At 41.0% G+C, this 15,388-nt stretch overlaps 1 protein-coding gene across 1 annotated transcript; it reads left to right on the forward strand.

Moving 5' to 3' along the window:
• Positions 1 to 244: 244 nt before the first annotated feature.
• On the forward strand, positions 245 to 15,387 carry snx30 (sorting nexin family member 30). The gene is made up of 9 exons (XM_038734753.1): positions 245 to 548; positions 3,731 to 3,946; positions 5,080 to 5,190; positions 5,316 to 5,474; positions 6,287 to 6,476; positions 8,536 to 8,735; positions 10,536 to 10,625; positions 10,942 to 11,094; positions 11,632 to 15,387. Exons 1-9 carry the CDS (start codon positions 405 to 407, stop codon positions 11,707 to 11,709), a joined length of 1,341 nt encoding a protein of 446 aa, XP_038590681.1. The 5' UTR covers positions 245 to 404; the 3' UTR covers positions 11,710 to 15,387.
• The last annotated feature ends 1 nt before the right edge of the window (position 15,388 follows it).

Consider the following 15,388-nt stretch of genomic DNA (forward strand, 5'->3'; position numbering starts at 1 on the left):
CACCGACAGTATCTCTATTATAAATTAGTAATGACCATCGTTCAACCATGAAATAAGGTTAAAAGCTCTGGGGGAAAGCTCACTAAACTTGATAAAAATGAGCAGGAAGAGCAGTTTCAGTTACAGTTCGCTGATCCTCTCAATAGACGATCTTTAGAGTTTCTTTGGTCGCTTATTGTCACGTGATGCCTAATGTTTACATCCGGGTCCGTGTGGTTTAACATCCGGAGCTGCGCAGTAGGAGTCAGCTGACAGTTGCGACCAACCAGCGGTTGTAACATCTCAACTGAAGAGACAGTGAACAGAGAAAAATCCTCCCTCTGTCTGTACCAACCGCATCAGCCGCGGAGAACCGGACAGCCGTTACCCCCGACACCCGGCCACGTCTTCCCGCTTCCTGCAGGATGAGTGTCGGCGCTCCGAGAGGCCTGGCCAGCTCGGGGCAGAAACCCATCGCGGAGATCCTCCACCCGCTGTCCGGCACCGAGCAGACGCTGTCCGCCGCCGAGGAGCCGCTCTCCGTCACCGTCAACGTCGAAGGGGACAAGGTAGGGTCTGCTGGGACTCAACCAGGGGATGGTGAGAGGACGGTTCACCAAATTAAAATCTATACTCTTAAGCTATTTTCAGGCTGGCACCAGCTTTAATGGATAAATTCCACGAAGTAAGAAGTAGCAAACTGATGGAAGTTAAATGGAGAACACGGGCTTAACGTTAATAAACGGCATTTCTAGTTAGTTTTGTTTGCATTGTAGGTTTACTGGCCAGAACTGGAGGTTAGAGTTGAGCCTGGGCTCTTTGAGTTTGTCACTGAATTACTGTAACCAAAAACAGTGTTTAAGCTAGCTAACATTATTTCTTATATTACAATTAATACAATACAGCAACTAAAACACCAAAACCATTAAAAAAGAAAAGAAAAACAAGCACAGAGAAAAGGAACAGAGGGAGAAAATTATCTTAATGCACACAAACTCAAAAAATACACACAAAAGGTTACTATGATCGAACCATTTAAGGGACCTGCCATCATTATCAGTCTAGGTGTGCTGTATAAACAAGGATGGACCAAGCAAACAAATGTCAATGCTTTTATTTTTCCTGCTGTTGTTGTACTTAGGAGTAACAACCTTTGCAAACACTTTGCAATTAATTATTGCCAACAGGAGATGCTATGGTGCATCGTTCCAACAAGGTTGCTCTGCATGGTAAGGTATTTTCCTTTTCCATTTTTTTAAAATAAATGAATAATACACTGAGCCAAAAACAACCTCCACACAAATCAAAAATGGTGAAGTCTACTCCCACCACCAAGGAGTTTATGGCTCTGGTCCCAGCCTGCCAGCAGAATATTCAAGTTGTCAACACATTGCAATAAAATTTAATGGAAAGTAAGATCATGGGCCTAGGGAACAATGGTTAGTCTTTGGTTAGATCAGGATGCATCTGTAGATTAAAAAAAAAAAAAAAAAAAAAAAAAGGATTTCTTAAGATTACATTGTTAAAATTTCTAACCCCACCCCTTTTTTTGCCATTGCGGAATCAACTAATCATCTTGTTAGAATGACAAAATCTTGCTGTCACACTCCGCCTTGGTTTCTTAACGGGAGAAAGCAAACAGGAGTTTGTACTGACATTCCTGAAAATCTGGAGTTTGCTCTTCATAACTAATCATGACATTTTTATTTAGTCCCAAAATATCAATAATGTTGTGAGATTTTGGGTACGACTATTAGTGTGTGCATGCAATATTTAGTCATACCGGTGGAGACAGGTGGAAATGGTCAAGTGAATGATGGCTGTGTTCCATTTAGCTGTTTCAGCTTCAGGGTCCTGGTACTGTGCATGCTGGCTCACTGTCACACTGCCATGGCTTTCTGGGACGCCTGAATAGAACAGGGCCATTGTTAGCACTGTATTAGCAACACCTGTGCTTTTCCCACTGCCACAAGACAACACGTCTGCTATGAAACAAGGCCTATAAAGATAGTAATGTGGATGTGAACCGTGTTTCACCCTTCGTCTTTCTTTCGCTAAAGCTGTCAAATATGTTTATAGAATGCAAAGTGACTGTAAAGCCCTAAAATGCGACATTTAAGCTCACAGAGTTGCTAAAAGCTGAACTCCACATTATAGCCATTCCCTTATCACAATATTAATTTGTACATTCCCCAAATCTGCTGTACATTAAGAGCACATCTGGTTCCTCCAATTTCCTCACTGTCTGACTGTGTTGTGGTGGCCTGGTTGATCAATCACAGTGGTGTAATGATGCAGTGCAATGCAGTTATCTGAACTGTGATTACCAGTGTAAATTAGCACAGTGTAAAAAAAAGAAAAAGAAAAAAAGAGCTCTTACAATGTCAGGTGTGTGTGTGTTTCTGTGCACGTACAGTAGCAGAGAGAGGAAAAAGTGGCGTGAATATGCGTGTGGACTAGCAGAGCGTGTACGTTGGGAGACAGAATGGTAGCACTTTTCTCAACACTGATTTAATTGGAACTTGCACTCATGCCCACATCAGGTGATTTAAAAAAAAAAAAAAAAAGTGATTATGGTTGAACATTAGCTTTCCTGTTCTCCCACATCTGCACCTTAACTTGTTTCAGGAAGAAAGTAGTTCCTTTTGTCATATGAGAGGACATGAGCAAGTTTAGATCAACTCAAATGCGGCAGTGCAGGTTGTCGTAGTGACAGATTCGGTTGTTAGTTTTATTTTCACAACCGCTTTTGATGATGCAACCCTGCTGCCTCTGTGTTTTCCCTACCCTCCTGTTGCAGTGTTTACACTTTGGTCTTTGTTTACATTTAACACTGTGCTGCCTGCTGCTGTTTGCTAATGAGAATGAGAAATAATATCATCCAGTGTATAGATGTGTTTTTTTTAAATTTAATATATTATTTAGACTTAAGTAAGCAGCTAGAAGTAGAAAATCAACCAGATAATTTGCTTTTTTCTAATGTCCAAATACACAGGTCGCCTCTTCATTCAAGGAGCCTCCACTTCTGTCCAGTTATTTGCCTTTTTATAGCTTTTCTGAGCACTCTTGCTGTGTTTGGATGGAGCCTGCAGGGGAAATTTGTTGTTTGCTCTCTACTTGCTAAAAAAAAAAATATAACGACAAATACTGACAAATTGAAAGCGCTTGAACAAATCTGTCCCCCTTTTTTACACTTGAAGTGTCATCTGTGAATACTCTATAAATAGTTTTGCATCAGTTTGACAGTGATATTGATCACATCTGTAGATCCAGATACTGATTGTGTTTTACAGAAAATCTGTTTGTCCAAAAAGTAGAAAGGACGCCATGAAGGTCACTTCACAGTCTGTTTTTATAAACTAAAAGGCATTACATGTTTATTGCAAAAACAAACTAACACACAACAGTTTCTTCCTATAAATATGATAAAATGAAATTAAAAATTGTTCTTTGGTCACCATATAGATGACAGGAGTAGCCATTGTTTTCTAAGTTTTTGTATTAGGGCTGTGGAAATGCATCCCCACTCCCCAAATGCTCCATTTCTCTTCTCTCACCCATCATTGATTTAGAAAGACAGGAGCAGTGTCAGACGATGTAGGGTGTGTACGCAGCAGCAGCCTCAACAAGAGCCCCATTGACGGAGAGAAACAACTGCATCACCATCCGCATCAATCTATCAGCTCTTTGTCTGCAGGTTTTCCCATGGCATCGTCTTAATTCTATGTCCCCATGGTCTCTGTCCACGCAGGAAGCTGGGCTGACCAACGGTACGCCGATTGAGACGTCGAGTCCCGCCTCTGCGTCCTCGCTGTTCAACCGGCTGCAGCTGGACGACGACCTGGAAGCAGATGTCCGGGACCTCTACGTCTCCACAGAAACCCGTGACCTCTTTGTCACAGTTGATGACCCAAAGAAGCACATCTCCACCATGGAGACGTACATCACCTACAGAGTCTCCACCAAGGTCTGCTATTGGCTAGTGTCATGATAACACCATGATAAGTCCATCTGACTTTCTTTGGACACTATGGGCTTTATTATAGTGGCTGTTTAGCATGTTTAAGCCCACCTATCAATCAATTATAGTTAATGTTACTGCTAACCATTTTTCAAAGGGTACAGTTTATGTCTGCAGCACTTGTAGATCGGTAGTCCAACATTTAGTCTTTGTTTTGTTGTGTTTCATTGTTGTTTTAAAAACTCTCCTTGGCAAGTTTGATATCTTAGTCCTAGTCCAAGTAGCGCTGTGGGGCAATGTTTTTATGAGTGTGTCCTCGCTTTGTTCAGGTCTTGAGCACATGCACGTAATGTGCACTTCTGACCATTGGCCCCAGAGTGGAGATGAATTCAGTGATTTATGTGTTGTCCTTCAAATCTCTCTACCAGCAAACAGAGCAGGAGGATCAAAGAGGCACCGCGCTGCCTGACAGAACTTAATTTGTTCTGACTTCCAGCAGAGAATCGTAGCTTTGGATGCCTTTTCCATCGTTTAATGAAAGAAACGGATTCAGAGGAAGACACTGGCAGGAGCCGTCGGGTGGCGTCATGACCACAGTTGCTATGTACACTATGGTGTTTTGGCTCAGAGGCTGCAGACAAATATCACAACCTAGTGTGAACACAAAGTGTTAATTGAGAGCACGTAGGGAGCTCTTTTAGCATTATATTGTCAGAGAGAGAGAGACAGACAGTGTGTGTGTCTGTGGTTGTGTGTATGCACACTGTCAGCTATATTTCAAGGTCAATAAGCATGTACAGTAATCTGAAATGGGCTCAGATGTACAGAGACATAGCCGCCCTCCAGTCTAGTGTGTGCATATGAATTCTATCGCTTTGTGCATATATTAAAACTAATGACAAATAACTAGGCTAATCATTAATAAACGTATGTGAATGCTGTGAAGTAAAACAGGATTCATTGCTACTGATGTGATCTCCAAACAGAAACAAAAAATGGGCCCCCAGTAAAACAATGTAAATTTATTTAGCTGTTATCGTGAAATTAAGGGTCAGAATTGGGCTTTTAGTAAATAATTTAGGCACTGTAATACAGCAAATGTGCTTGTGTGTTTTGTTTTGTTTTTTCCTCTTCTTCAGACAACACGGATAGAGTTTGACCTGCCGGAGTACTGTGTGCGACGGCGCTACCAGGACTTTGACTGGCTGAGGATGAAGTTGGAGGACAGCCAGCCAACCCACCTCATCCCTGTAGGTCGAATGAGCCACGACGCCGCCTCCTGTCCTGCTTTCCGCCCTAGAAACACCTAATTTACACTCTCTGCTCTGCTTCTCCTCTTTCCTACTTCTCCTCCTCCGTCCCTCTTCGTCCCCAGCCATTGCCAGAGAAGTTCGTGATGAAGGGCGTGGTCGACCGCTTCTCGGAGGAGTTTGTGGAGACCAGGATGAAAGCTCTGGACAAGTTCCTGAAGCGAATTGCCGACCATCCCGTCCTCTCCTTCAACCCACACCTAAACGCTTTCCTGTCTGCCAAGGTAAGACAATGCAAAGGTGGGAAGTTAGAGGATTTTTTGCCTTTTATAAGAATTCATGTCCATAATTGCTCCTTCAGCCCCAAAACAACGAATTTTTCAAAATAAATTTTTTTATTGATGCAATAGTTTGTACATCTGCTGCTTCAGGCTGGGTAGTTGTTTATGGTTTAAAATTGAATCTGAAACAGTTAAAAGCAGAAAGGAAGATTTTGAATACTGAGGATTTCTCACCATAATCGCCACACACACACACTTCCAGGCGCTCTCACTCTGAAGATCATAAACAGTAGTGATTCCTTCATTGAGAAACACAAGGTGGACATTTACTCTTTTGTCACAAGCTTAAATGCAATTAATTGTATGCAGCACCGCGTTATTTTGCGTGTTTGAATGCGAAACAGAACCGTAATCTCAGCAGATCTTTCAGTAAACACTATACCACAAAATACAGAGCTTCTGCTTCCTAACTTGTGCGCGCGTGTGTTCTCTCTGCATCTGCCATCAGTCACAAATTTTGTCTCTAAGTAGCTGAGACACAAGACTTTATTGATCCCTGTGGGGAAATGAGGTTGTTGCAGCAGTAAAATAATTGGACTCAGAAAGAAGAGACAGAAATAAAGTAGGGCATATGCACACTGGAACAGCATCAAATCTACAATGTAAAATGTGTGGTGAAACGCTAAAGGTAATGAAATAACAAAGGAAGCTATCTATTCACAAAATATATTGCCATGTTAATATATTTGTCGCTTCATGCCTTTCTAGTGGGATTCTTGATATCATGTGGCCTGTTTGTCACTGTGCGTCTGCAGGACTTGAACAAGCGCCAGGGTCTGGCCCTGCTGACCAAGGTGGGCGAGTCAGTGAAGCATGTGGCCGGCGGCTACAAGCTGCGGGCGCGCCCGGCTGAGTTCTGCGCCATGGGAGAATACCTGGACACCTTCAGCCAGAAACTGGGGACCATCGACCGCATCGCCCAGAGGATCCTCAAAGAGCAGTCAGGTAGCGGAACGGTAGAGGAGAAGGATGACTTAAAATGAATCGCGCGCCATGTGATAGCTTCCTCCACTGTACTCACATCGCCTTGGCTCAGTGAGTTAATTTGCCCTCCCGTTCCTGCTCTGCTGGCGTTTTGGGACAGTACGTAATTATCATCCCCGCTCTCTCACGGCAGCAGGTCTTATATGTTACCACCCTGACCATTCAGACAGGGCTTTGAATGTGAGAGCCAATTAGATGGCAATCTAGATGATGGCGGATTAGGCCATTGTAGATTTTTTTAAATTTATTATTATTATTATTTTTTATTTTTTTTATAAATGTACGAAGGGAGGGGAGTTGTATTCAGAAAAGACAGTGGTAAATTCACAAGATTGTTTTTTTTTTGTTGTTTTTTTTCAGTCGATTATACATGACAAGAGTCAGTGCAGACAACAGAGAAGAGGTGGAGCTTTCCGATATGAGGGATTGCAAAATAGCCAATTGAAAGCTTGTGTCACATCTTAGTCATTAAAATGTCTGCAGTACTTCTCGAATTTTTACTCTTTTGGTCAAAAGTATCTTGTAATACTGGTTGGTGAAAGTGGTTTATATGTGAGGGCTGTTATTAACATCTTTATTCCCTGCTTTTATTAAAATACAGAGATTTTAACACAAGCAATCAATAATATCAATATCAATAAAAATATCAATTAAGACTGGATGAATTAATATAAAACGAATAAATGAACTTAGGGACTCAAGGTTTTAAACAGGAACTTAAAAGAAGCATTTGTTTTTCTCTTTGATCTTCCATTTACTATTTCTCATCATTTATGCAGAGCCTTATTGTGGCTCATGAACACTGGGATGTAACAAGCACTTTCACTGGCTCGAGAGCTAAAACCACTTCTGAGTAGTTACTTCTTCCAAACATGTATTTTAGGCAGCAGGAAGCAGCTTTTTAACAGCAGTGTGTGCTGCATGCATTATGGCCTCAACTATATGTTGTACTTCTTCTCTGAGTACATATATATACTGGCAGCTATTTGTATGCGCTACATTGTGCTTATGGTTAGTTTGTGCTATGAGATGGTTCAGTCTTTAGACTTTACGCTAACACTGGCTCGTATTAATTTATCTGCAGTATTGACTTATTTAGTGCTGCAGTGTTTGATTTGGAGAAAAACTCACAGACTTTTGGGCTTTGAGTGTGCACAGTTCATATGTATATAAGACAAGTGATTTTGTAAATACCTGTCATCGGCTGTGTGAAATGTTTGATGTCAACATCTGTTCAGGTTTTAGATTTTGTGGGTTTGTGGCCTAAAGATCTGCAATGTAAACGAAAGCTCCTTGTTTACGTATTGCAGGAGATAAGATGGAAACTCGGGGACTGTAGATAATGAAGGCCCATGAGCTGACAGAGTGTAAAAAAAGCAAATGCCATGCATGCTTGACTCAGCAACCTGGCGTTTAGCCATCACCCTCTCTCATGTGTAATTTACAAATATAGATTTTGCATGTTGGTTATGGCGATCCCTCCTGATCGCCTGTGAGGAAAGAGAGAAAGTTCTGCTGTAATTTGTTTTCCAGTCCAGCAGAGTTTTGTGGTGTTACAGAGTATTAAAGAGGTCATATTATGCTTTTTGGATTTTTCCTCTTTCCTTTATTGTGTTATATGTTTATTTGTTATGTAATAGGTTTGCAAAGTGAAAAAGCCCAAAGTCCACCCCAAAGAGAGTTACCATTTCCCACAGAAAACACTGCTCTGAACTGCCTGAAAACAGCTCGTTTGTAGTCCAGCCTTTACTTCCATAACTTACGTGCGTCACTTAGTAAAGCATCATTGTTGAACAGTTTCCACAAAAACACCTAAATTTGAAAGTAAAATGGTCTTACAATAAAAGTAAGATGCTTCACTCTGTAATTTAAACAGAGCGCTCAGCATTCTGGTATAAATAAAATTATGAACCTGAAAATGAGCTCCTTTAATGTAGACCATAACTCTTCTTTTCTTTATTTCTTACTTGGCTGTCTAACCACCTTATTGTTTTTTTGTTTTTTTTTTCTCCCCCGCTAGAGTACCTGACAGAGCTACGTGAGTACGGCGCCGTGTACGCCAGCTGGGCGGGGTCTGAGGAAGAGCTGCGGCGTCCCCTGGAGGGCGTGGCCAGCTGCGTGACAACGTGCTGCAGTTCGCTGGAGGACCAGAGTGACAGCATGAGCCAAGACTTCCTGCCTGTACTACGAGAGTATGTCCTCTACATAGAATCCATGAAGGTGAGAAGGATGAGGGATGTTGTTCAGGAAATGTTGTTTGTTTGCAGAGAGCTGGACACACAACAGTGAGTCAGCCTGGTTGTCAGTTAGTGACTGCGGTACTGCACAAATAAATAAATAAAATCCTCTGCAGCCAAAAAAGCGTTTTCCCCATAGAATCAAAATTATGGAAATTATTTTATTCATAATTAGAAAAAAAATCATACACAAACAAATAATTTAAGAATAGTTCTTATATCTTGCCACCAAAACATGCTTTGTCAAATTGCCAAATCCATACTACTTCTAAACAGTATGTATTAGTGATGGCAAGTTCGAGTCTTTTGACAGACTCGTTCATTAAAATGAACTAATCTTTTTTTTTGAGTCATTTCGTTCATTTGAACTAGGCTGTTATTGCGGCGCTGCAGCCCTATAGTGGGCGATTATAAAACAGCGTCGTTCTCAAACACAGAAGACTGCCTGGCTTGCTTTATTTGACAAAGTATAATGCACAAATTCACCTCTTGATTACTGTATATCATTATTATATAAACCCCCCTGGGCCCACAACCAAATTCAAACCATGTAAAAAGCACAGAAATATGTTGTCTATATGCAATCCACTACTCCGCCTAAATCCTTCCATTTTCACAATCTTTCCCGAGTATACAACCAGACCTGCCACATAAAGGCTTATGTATATAATTACTATCATTATCTCTAAAAATGCTCATTCATACAGTAGCCTAACGTCCCTATCCATGAGTAAAATATCAATATCAGATTTGCAGTAAATATACTTAAGTAATAAGCTTGATACACTATATGAATAAACACACTCTTATTAAAATTCAACCAATTTAATAATAATCTGGATCAAGCCACCAAGTTCTTAAAGAACTCCAGCACAGAGAGAGGAACAAAGAAATAAACACATATAAACGCAGCAGTTTGGCAGGTCTGGACGCAGAATGGGCCACATCAGGTCCGGATTCCGCAGAACCCTGTCAGGGCTCTGAAGTGGACCCAGAACAACTCTCATCAGCTGTTAGCTGTAATGTTAAACACTAGCAGGACTAAAGTTACGGTGCGGCTGTGTTAAAACTATAATTTAGCACAACATCACTGCGCTGTAATAACATTATGCTTTATAAAATATCACATAATTAACAAAATAGCTATATAATGTCAGTCCAGTGTTACCTGACAGCCGACCTGCCTCTCATTCTCTGGCGCTGGCAGTAACTCAGCCTGCAGAATGAAAGAAAGACTGAGGAGGACCCATCTGAGCGGTGAACGAGTGGTTCATTCCTGCTCCACAGTAGGAGCTGTCACGTGACAAATGAACGGAACTAACAGGAAATACTATACTTGTTTGTTTCCTAAGATCTCTGTAGAGCTGTTTTACCACCACCCTCAGTTGGTTTAATGTTGCATTGCATTGTGGGAGAATAGTGTGCATCAACAGTACATGCAGAAACTGTCCAAATTTAGTATGCACAATGTGTGGTTTGAGTAAACTTGATTTTGTCCCTTTTCCTGCGTGAACATACTACACGCTAAAAACCTGCTAAGAATTAGTGTGTAGTTGGATGGATTTGTGACACTTCTACTTCTTATTTAACTCTGAATAGAGGAAGTGGCATCTGACATTCTGCATGTGTCACGTCCTGTCCCTCACCAAGCTCCTGATTCAGCAGATCTCTCTGTTTTAATGTTTTTCCCATGTTGTCTCTTTAAGAAATTCTACAGTATCGGTAAATGTCACACTGAAAATAAAACAAAGCAAAACAGTGGATGTTTTCTGGTTAAATACAGAATGTTCTGAGGAAGAGAGACCAGAGCCAGGCGGAGTACGAGGGCCGCCTAGAAGCAGCCATATTGCGCAAACAGGAGGACAGAACGCCAGTAAGCCTCCTTCCTTCCTCTCATCTGAATCTGAAGCTCCTTTCACACATGGAGGCCTTAAAATTGCTGTGTTCACTGTTGCCATTTCCGGGATTGTCTGTAGTTTCCCAGAGTTCACTTCTAGATTTTAGGCTTCTTAGTTGGATATCTGTTAATCCTAAGAAAGACTCTCAGATTTTTGAGAGAATAAAATTGTTTTCTCCCCTCCAAAACACCCGCACCACCCAGACTCCTGTGGTAGTAGCCCTGCAACCTGTAGTCTTGTATTTATGTCCCCTGAAGGCCCCTGTAGCTGTAGTTTTCTGTCTCACCATAGATGCCGGTGGAGGTAGAGAAATGCCAGGACAAAGTGGAGTGTTTCAACGCTGACTTGAAGGCAGACTGGGAGCGCTGGCAGAGCAACAAGAGACAAGACTTCAAACAGCTTCTCACCAGCATGGCCGACAAAAACATCAACCACTACGAAAAGGTACGCCAGCTGCTGGAAAGCACTCTGCAATGACTTTGAAAACACTGTGAAAGGACTTGGAATAGTTGTAATAGAACAGAAACATTATCGGAATTGTTTTAGGATTCATCTCTATAAACAGAATGCAGAATCTGTAGGCAAGGGACAAGATTTTGGAATCGGAGGTGTTCTGGTTTGTAGTCTTACTACTAACCAGTCATGTTTGAGCGGGCTTTAGTTGCTTGCAGGGAAACAGTCTGTGTGGAGAGCAAAAGAGGTGGAACGCTTGGCCAAAGTGCAAAAATGGAACCCATCGGTTATCGTCCGACTAGCGAACGTCTAGAGATCAGGTCGCCCATCTTTTTTTCTTATCGTCCGATGATAGCCGATGGGTTCCGTGACTGCTAATCAGACCATATACAATGACCAGCGCACCATAGAGGAAGTCTTTGCAGTTACAGTTACTCTCCCTCTGTCTCTCCCTCTTTCCATTTCACCTAATTTATTTTTTTTGTTTTGCCTCCGCCGACTGTCTTCATCCATCTCCACCCTCTGCAGTGCCAGGCAGCGTGGGAGTCACTCATAACTCTCCTCCAGGACAAACAGACTGAGGACAAAACAAGCGAGACGAACTGAAACACCTCCTCGTGTCTCCCTGTCTATGACACTCTCTCATGCCAAGGAAAAGGACTAACCGGGGCAGCAGACTTGAACTGCTGGACTTCGCCCCAGTTCTCCCATGAGATGATTGTACGGAGAGGAGTCGTCTCTGTCAGAGATCTGACCTGTGAAGGAGGTAACAAATGTTGCATTCAAGGACAGCGGGAAAAAAGAGGAGAGACCTAAGTATGTACAGACATTTTTTTTGTTTTGTCATTGTTCCTATGGACTTTTTCTACTGCATATTTCCAATTAACAGTAATTTGCCAATGCAGCTTGTGTTTATTCAACCAAGGCCTGAGAAGGCCGTGTTTTCTGTCTGTTCACACTTTCTGTCATCGCTCCATGTTCACATTTAGCCAAATGAAGGAGAACTCTTTAGCGTTCCAGGATACAGATACAGAAGTATATTTTGTGTCGGGTGTGTATTCAGAGCAACCCCAAGATCCGCCCCCCCGTCAGGTTGTAAAAGCCTCTGAAAATGTAACACTAAAACTCTTCACTGAAACAAGACTCATCTCTTTCCTCTCTTAAAGGCATCATATTAGCTGTAAGTATAATTGTGTACTTTAATTTAAAGGACCATACGCGTTATTGAAGCTAAGCACAGATCCAGACAGCAGATTTGGTTATAAGTTATGTGCAGCATAGCAGCACCACCTGGTGGTTAACCTGCTAAGCGTTTTCATTCTTGTGAAACTAGTTGCTTGTTGGTTTCTCTTAATGTCACTTTACAATGGACATTTATACCTACTATAGGGATTTCACCTCTCTCCTTCAAGTGAAGGCTTTCACTCAGTTGGGGATGCTAAAGGGAACTCCAGGCAGATTTCCTCAATGAGAAACACACAACATTTCAAAGGAAATGGAAGGGGAAGACTTCTGTAACTTAACAAACGAAAACAATCAGGTCTCAACTTTTTGTGGTGAACTTTTAAGTTACTTTTTCTTGCATTAATCTGCCTCAGTGACACTCATAGAGCATTTCTTAAAGAAACAAACACTGTATTGGGAACATGCGGCATTATCTAAAAATGTGTCTTCTTTTTAGAAGAGTAAGGCTCAAAGGCTGGACATGACCTGAAATAACCTTTTTATAGAAAAGAGTTTGGCGCTGTCTGCTTAACATTGACGGCGCGGGCCTACGCAGGTCTTCTGGTCAGAACCAGATGTAGCAAAAACTACATTTTGAGTGAAATACCCTTTACTTTAAAAGCTAAGTCACTTGTTTTAAGTGAACCATTTAGCTTGAGACTAAGTGACTCAGTAATGTGGAAATGGTTTGCAGTTTAGTTCTGTTATACCCCTCTGACTGAGCAGTTTGCTCAGCTTTGACTCATGGGAAATATTTTTAAGAAGGTGTTGTAGCACTGCAGTACGTAAGACCAACAGCATTTTTGCGTCACACTTGTTTCCTTTTGTATTCCTTCTTTGGCTCAAGTTGTTCCTAATGTGGCCTTGGGAAAGGGAAAATCCAGTCTGAGACACTCTGTTACACGTCAACGCATCATTTTTGCTGAACCCACTTGATTTACTGACTTCAGACCTTTCCCAAAATGGCATTCAACCACAGAAGATAAATGCAGCTTGCTGAGAGTTTAGCGGTATTCCTTTATTTCCTCTCCGGGCTACTTTGAATATCCTCAGCTGTACTGCTTGCTCACTACACTCAGCATAAAGTAGCGAAACAATGAACCAATGATGACCAGGGCGGACTCAGTCAGGGACTTCTTCTTCAGAACCACATTTACAAAGTAGTGATTTTAATTTTTGTTTGTTTGTGGCATGGATCCCACAGTGTTGTAGCCTCATGAAGAGTAAAAAAAAAAAAATTTTCTCCAACAAATGAAGTTATAATTTCTGTTTGAGTTTCTTCAGTGTCATTTTATTTACTGGCAGATTTTCAGAAATATGGTGCTGATTTGACTTTTTGTGGTCTGTGCTCCTAGAACCTTTGTTAAAAACTGAGAAATCTCCTGTGTTTAAGGCCCTTGTCCTGTCTTTTAGGCTGATTTCACTGAGCCTTCCCTCAGACAGTGTAGCCAAATGCGAGTGTAGAAAGAAGAAAAGACTGCGATGAGAGGAAGTGACTGTGGCTGCTTTTAGTACTTAGTTCTCTTTTTATTTTTACTTCATCTTTTCCTCTCAAGCTTTTAAAAGCACGAAGCAGCTTCTTGTTACTACCAGAAGTAAGCGAGGTGACACGCTGAAATCTTATTTTGGTCATTTTGAATGCAGCCAGCAGGATGGGATGTGAGAGGGTCCAGTGTCGGGGCAGCTGCAGCCTACAGATGACAAATGCACTGATGCTAAATTATTATATTTGTACTGAAATATTAAAGTCCACTTAGGTTCCAGAGTCAAAACAAAGCTTCTGTTTCTTTCACATATACTGTAGAGTTTTCGACATCTTTTTTATGTTAATTGTCACAACTTACATGAACATACGCCACAATTAAAGATATTTCAAAAAATGATTTGTTCACCCCTCACAGACTGAGTCATTGTTATTCACTTGGCAACAGTAGGATTTCAGGAAAGGTAATGCATCACTACTAAGCAAAGTTAAAGGTGACCTGTAGAGTTTTTGACCACTAGTAGCCATATGGAGAAGTGTTTTTGTGAGCGGGTCCACAAATTATTAATTATTTTTTTTTTTAAATTAGTTTGTTTACAGGCAAACCACAGCACACCCTTTTTAAAACTGGATTGTTTTACAAGACTGTAAAGTTTTTGGTTTCCAAATCTGTTAACCATTTCATAGTAGCACTCTGGACTGGGGAACACCAGATATTAGAAATGAGACTGCAAGTTATTGTAAGAATTTGTAATTTGAAGAACCAAGAAATAGGAAATGTAGCAGGAGATCCGTGTTGGGCTTCCATTGAGTATAGATTACAATAACACAGTTTATAAGGGATTTATGGATTTGTACAAAGAATGTAAATCTTGCATTTGCTAAAATGTGAGTAATGAAACGTTTTATTTTTATTTTTGATGCTCATTGGGATCCTAACAATAGTTATCAATTACTTCTTCTTACTCATAGTCATTGTAAAATCCCTGACCGGATGCCTGTTCATTTATTTTTGCACTATAGGCCTACATAGTTCCACCCCCTGGCAGACATATCTGCTGAGAAACAAAATCAACAAAAACATTTGCTTTCTTTCACTTGCCAAAAATTACAAATGGTCTGGTGTTGAGGTTGGTTGGGACATATATTTATTGTCTCATTCTGGAAAAGAGGGGAGAGTCAGGGGAGACGGGATTTTAGTTTGTCTACAATGTACAAATCAAATGTTTCCAAGCCAAATTTCCCCGTCTTTTCCTCCTGTCTTCTTCCTGCAGATACACACATGAAGAGAAAATCTGATTTGCATCACAGGACAAACCTGATCAATCAAACCTGTATGAAAGGTTAAGAGGTCAGATGACTTATGAACGTGTGAATCTAGCTTCAGTCTTTTTTGTATTTCTGCCCCCCAGTGTGTACTGTTTACGTTCAGAGTTTTTATTGTACATTTGGATGTTAATAACCTCTTGTTGGAATTCTAAATAAGCTTGTATATTGATGCTGTTTTGATCTTTACCTCAAATGATTTTTGTTTTTGGATATATTGGACCAATAATAAAGAGGAGGAATGCATTTGAT

This window comes from Micropterus salmoides, unplaced genomic scaffold, assembly GCF_014851395.1.
Source record: "Micropterus salmoides isolate LMB-PRFRI ecotype aquatic unplaced genomic scaffold, ASM1485139v1 Ms_hic_scaffold_20, whole genome shotgun sequence".
NCBI lineage: Eukaryota > Metazoa > Chordata > Actinopteri > Centrarchiformes > Centrarchidae > Micropterus > Micropterus salmoides.

Bases quoted from the DNA above. Each gene is read 5' to 3' on its own strand.
- snx30 (XM_038734753.1), top strand. From the start codon at position 405: ATGAGTGTCGGCGCTCCGAGAGGCCTGGCCAGCTCGGGGCAGAAACCC. The intron at 3,947-5,079 runs GTCTGCTATTGG...CCTCTTCTTCAG, and splicing joins CCTACAGAGTCTCCACCAAG to ACAACACGGATAGAGTTTGA. The intron at 10,626-10,941 runs GTAAGCCTCCTT...GTCTCACCATAG, and splicing joins AACAGGAGGACAGAACGCCA to ATGCCGGTGGAGGTAGAGAA.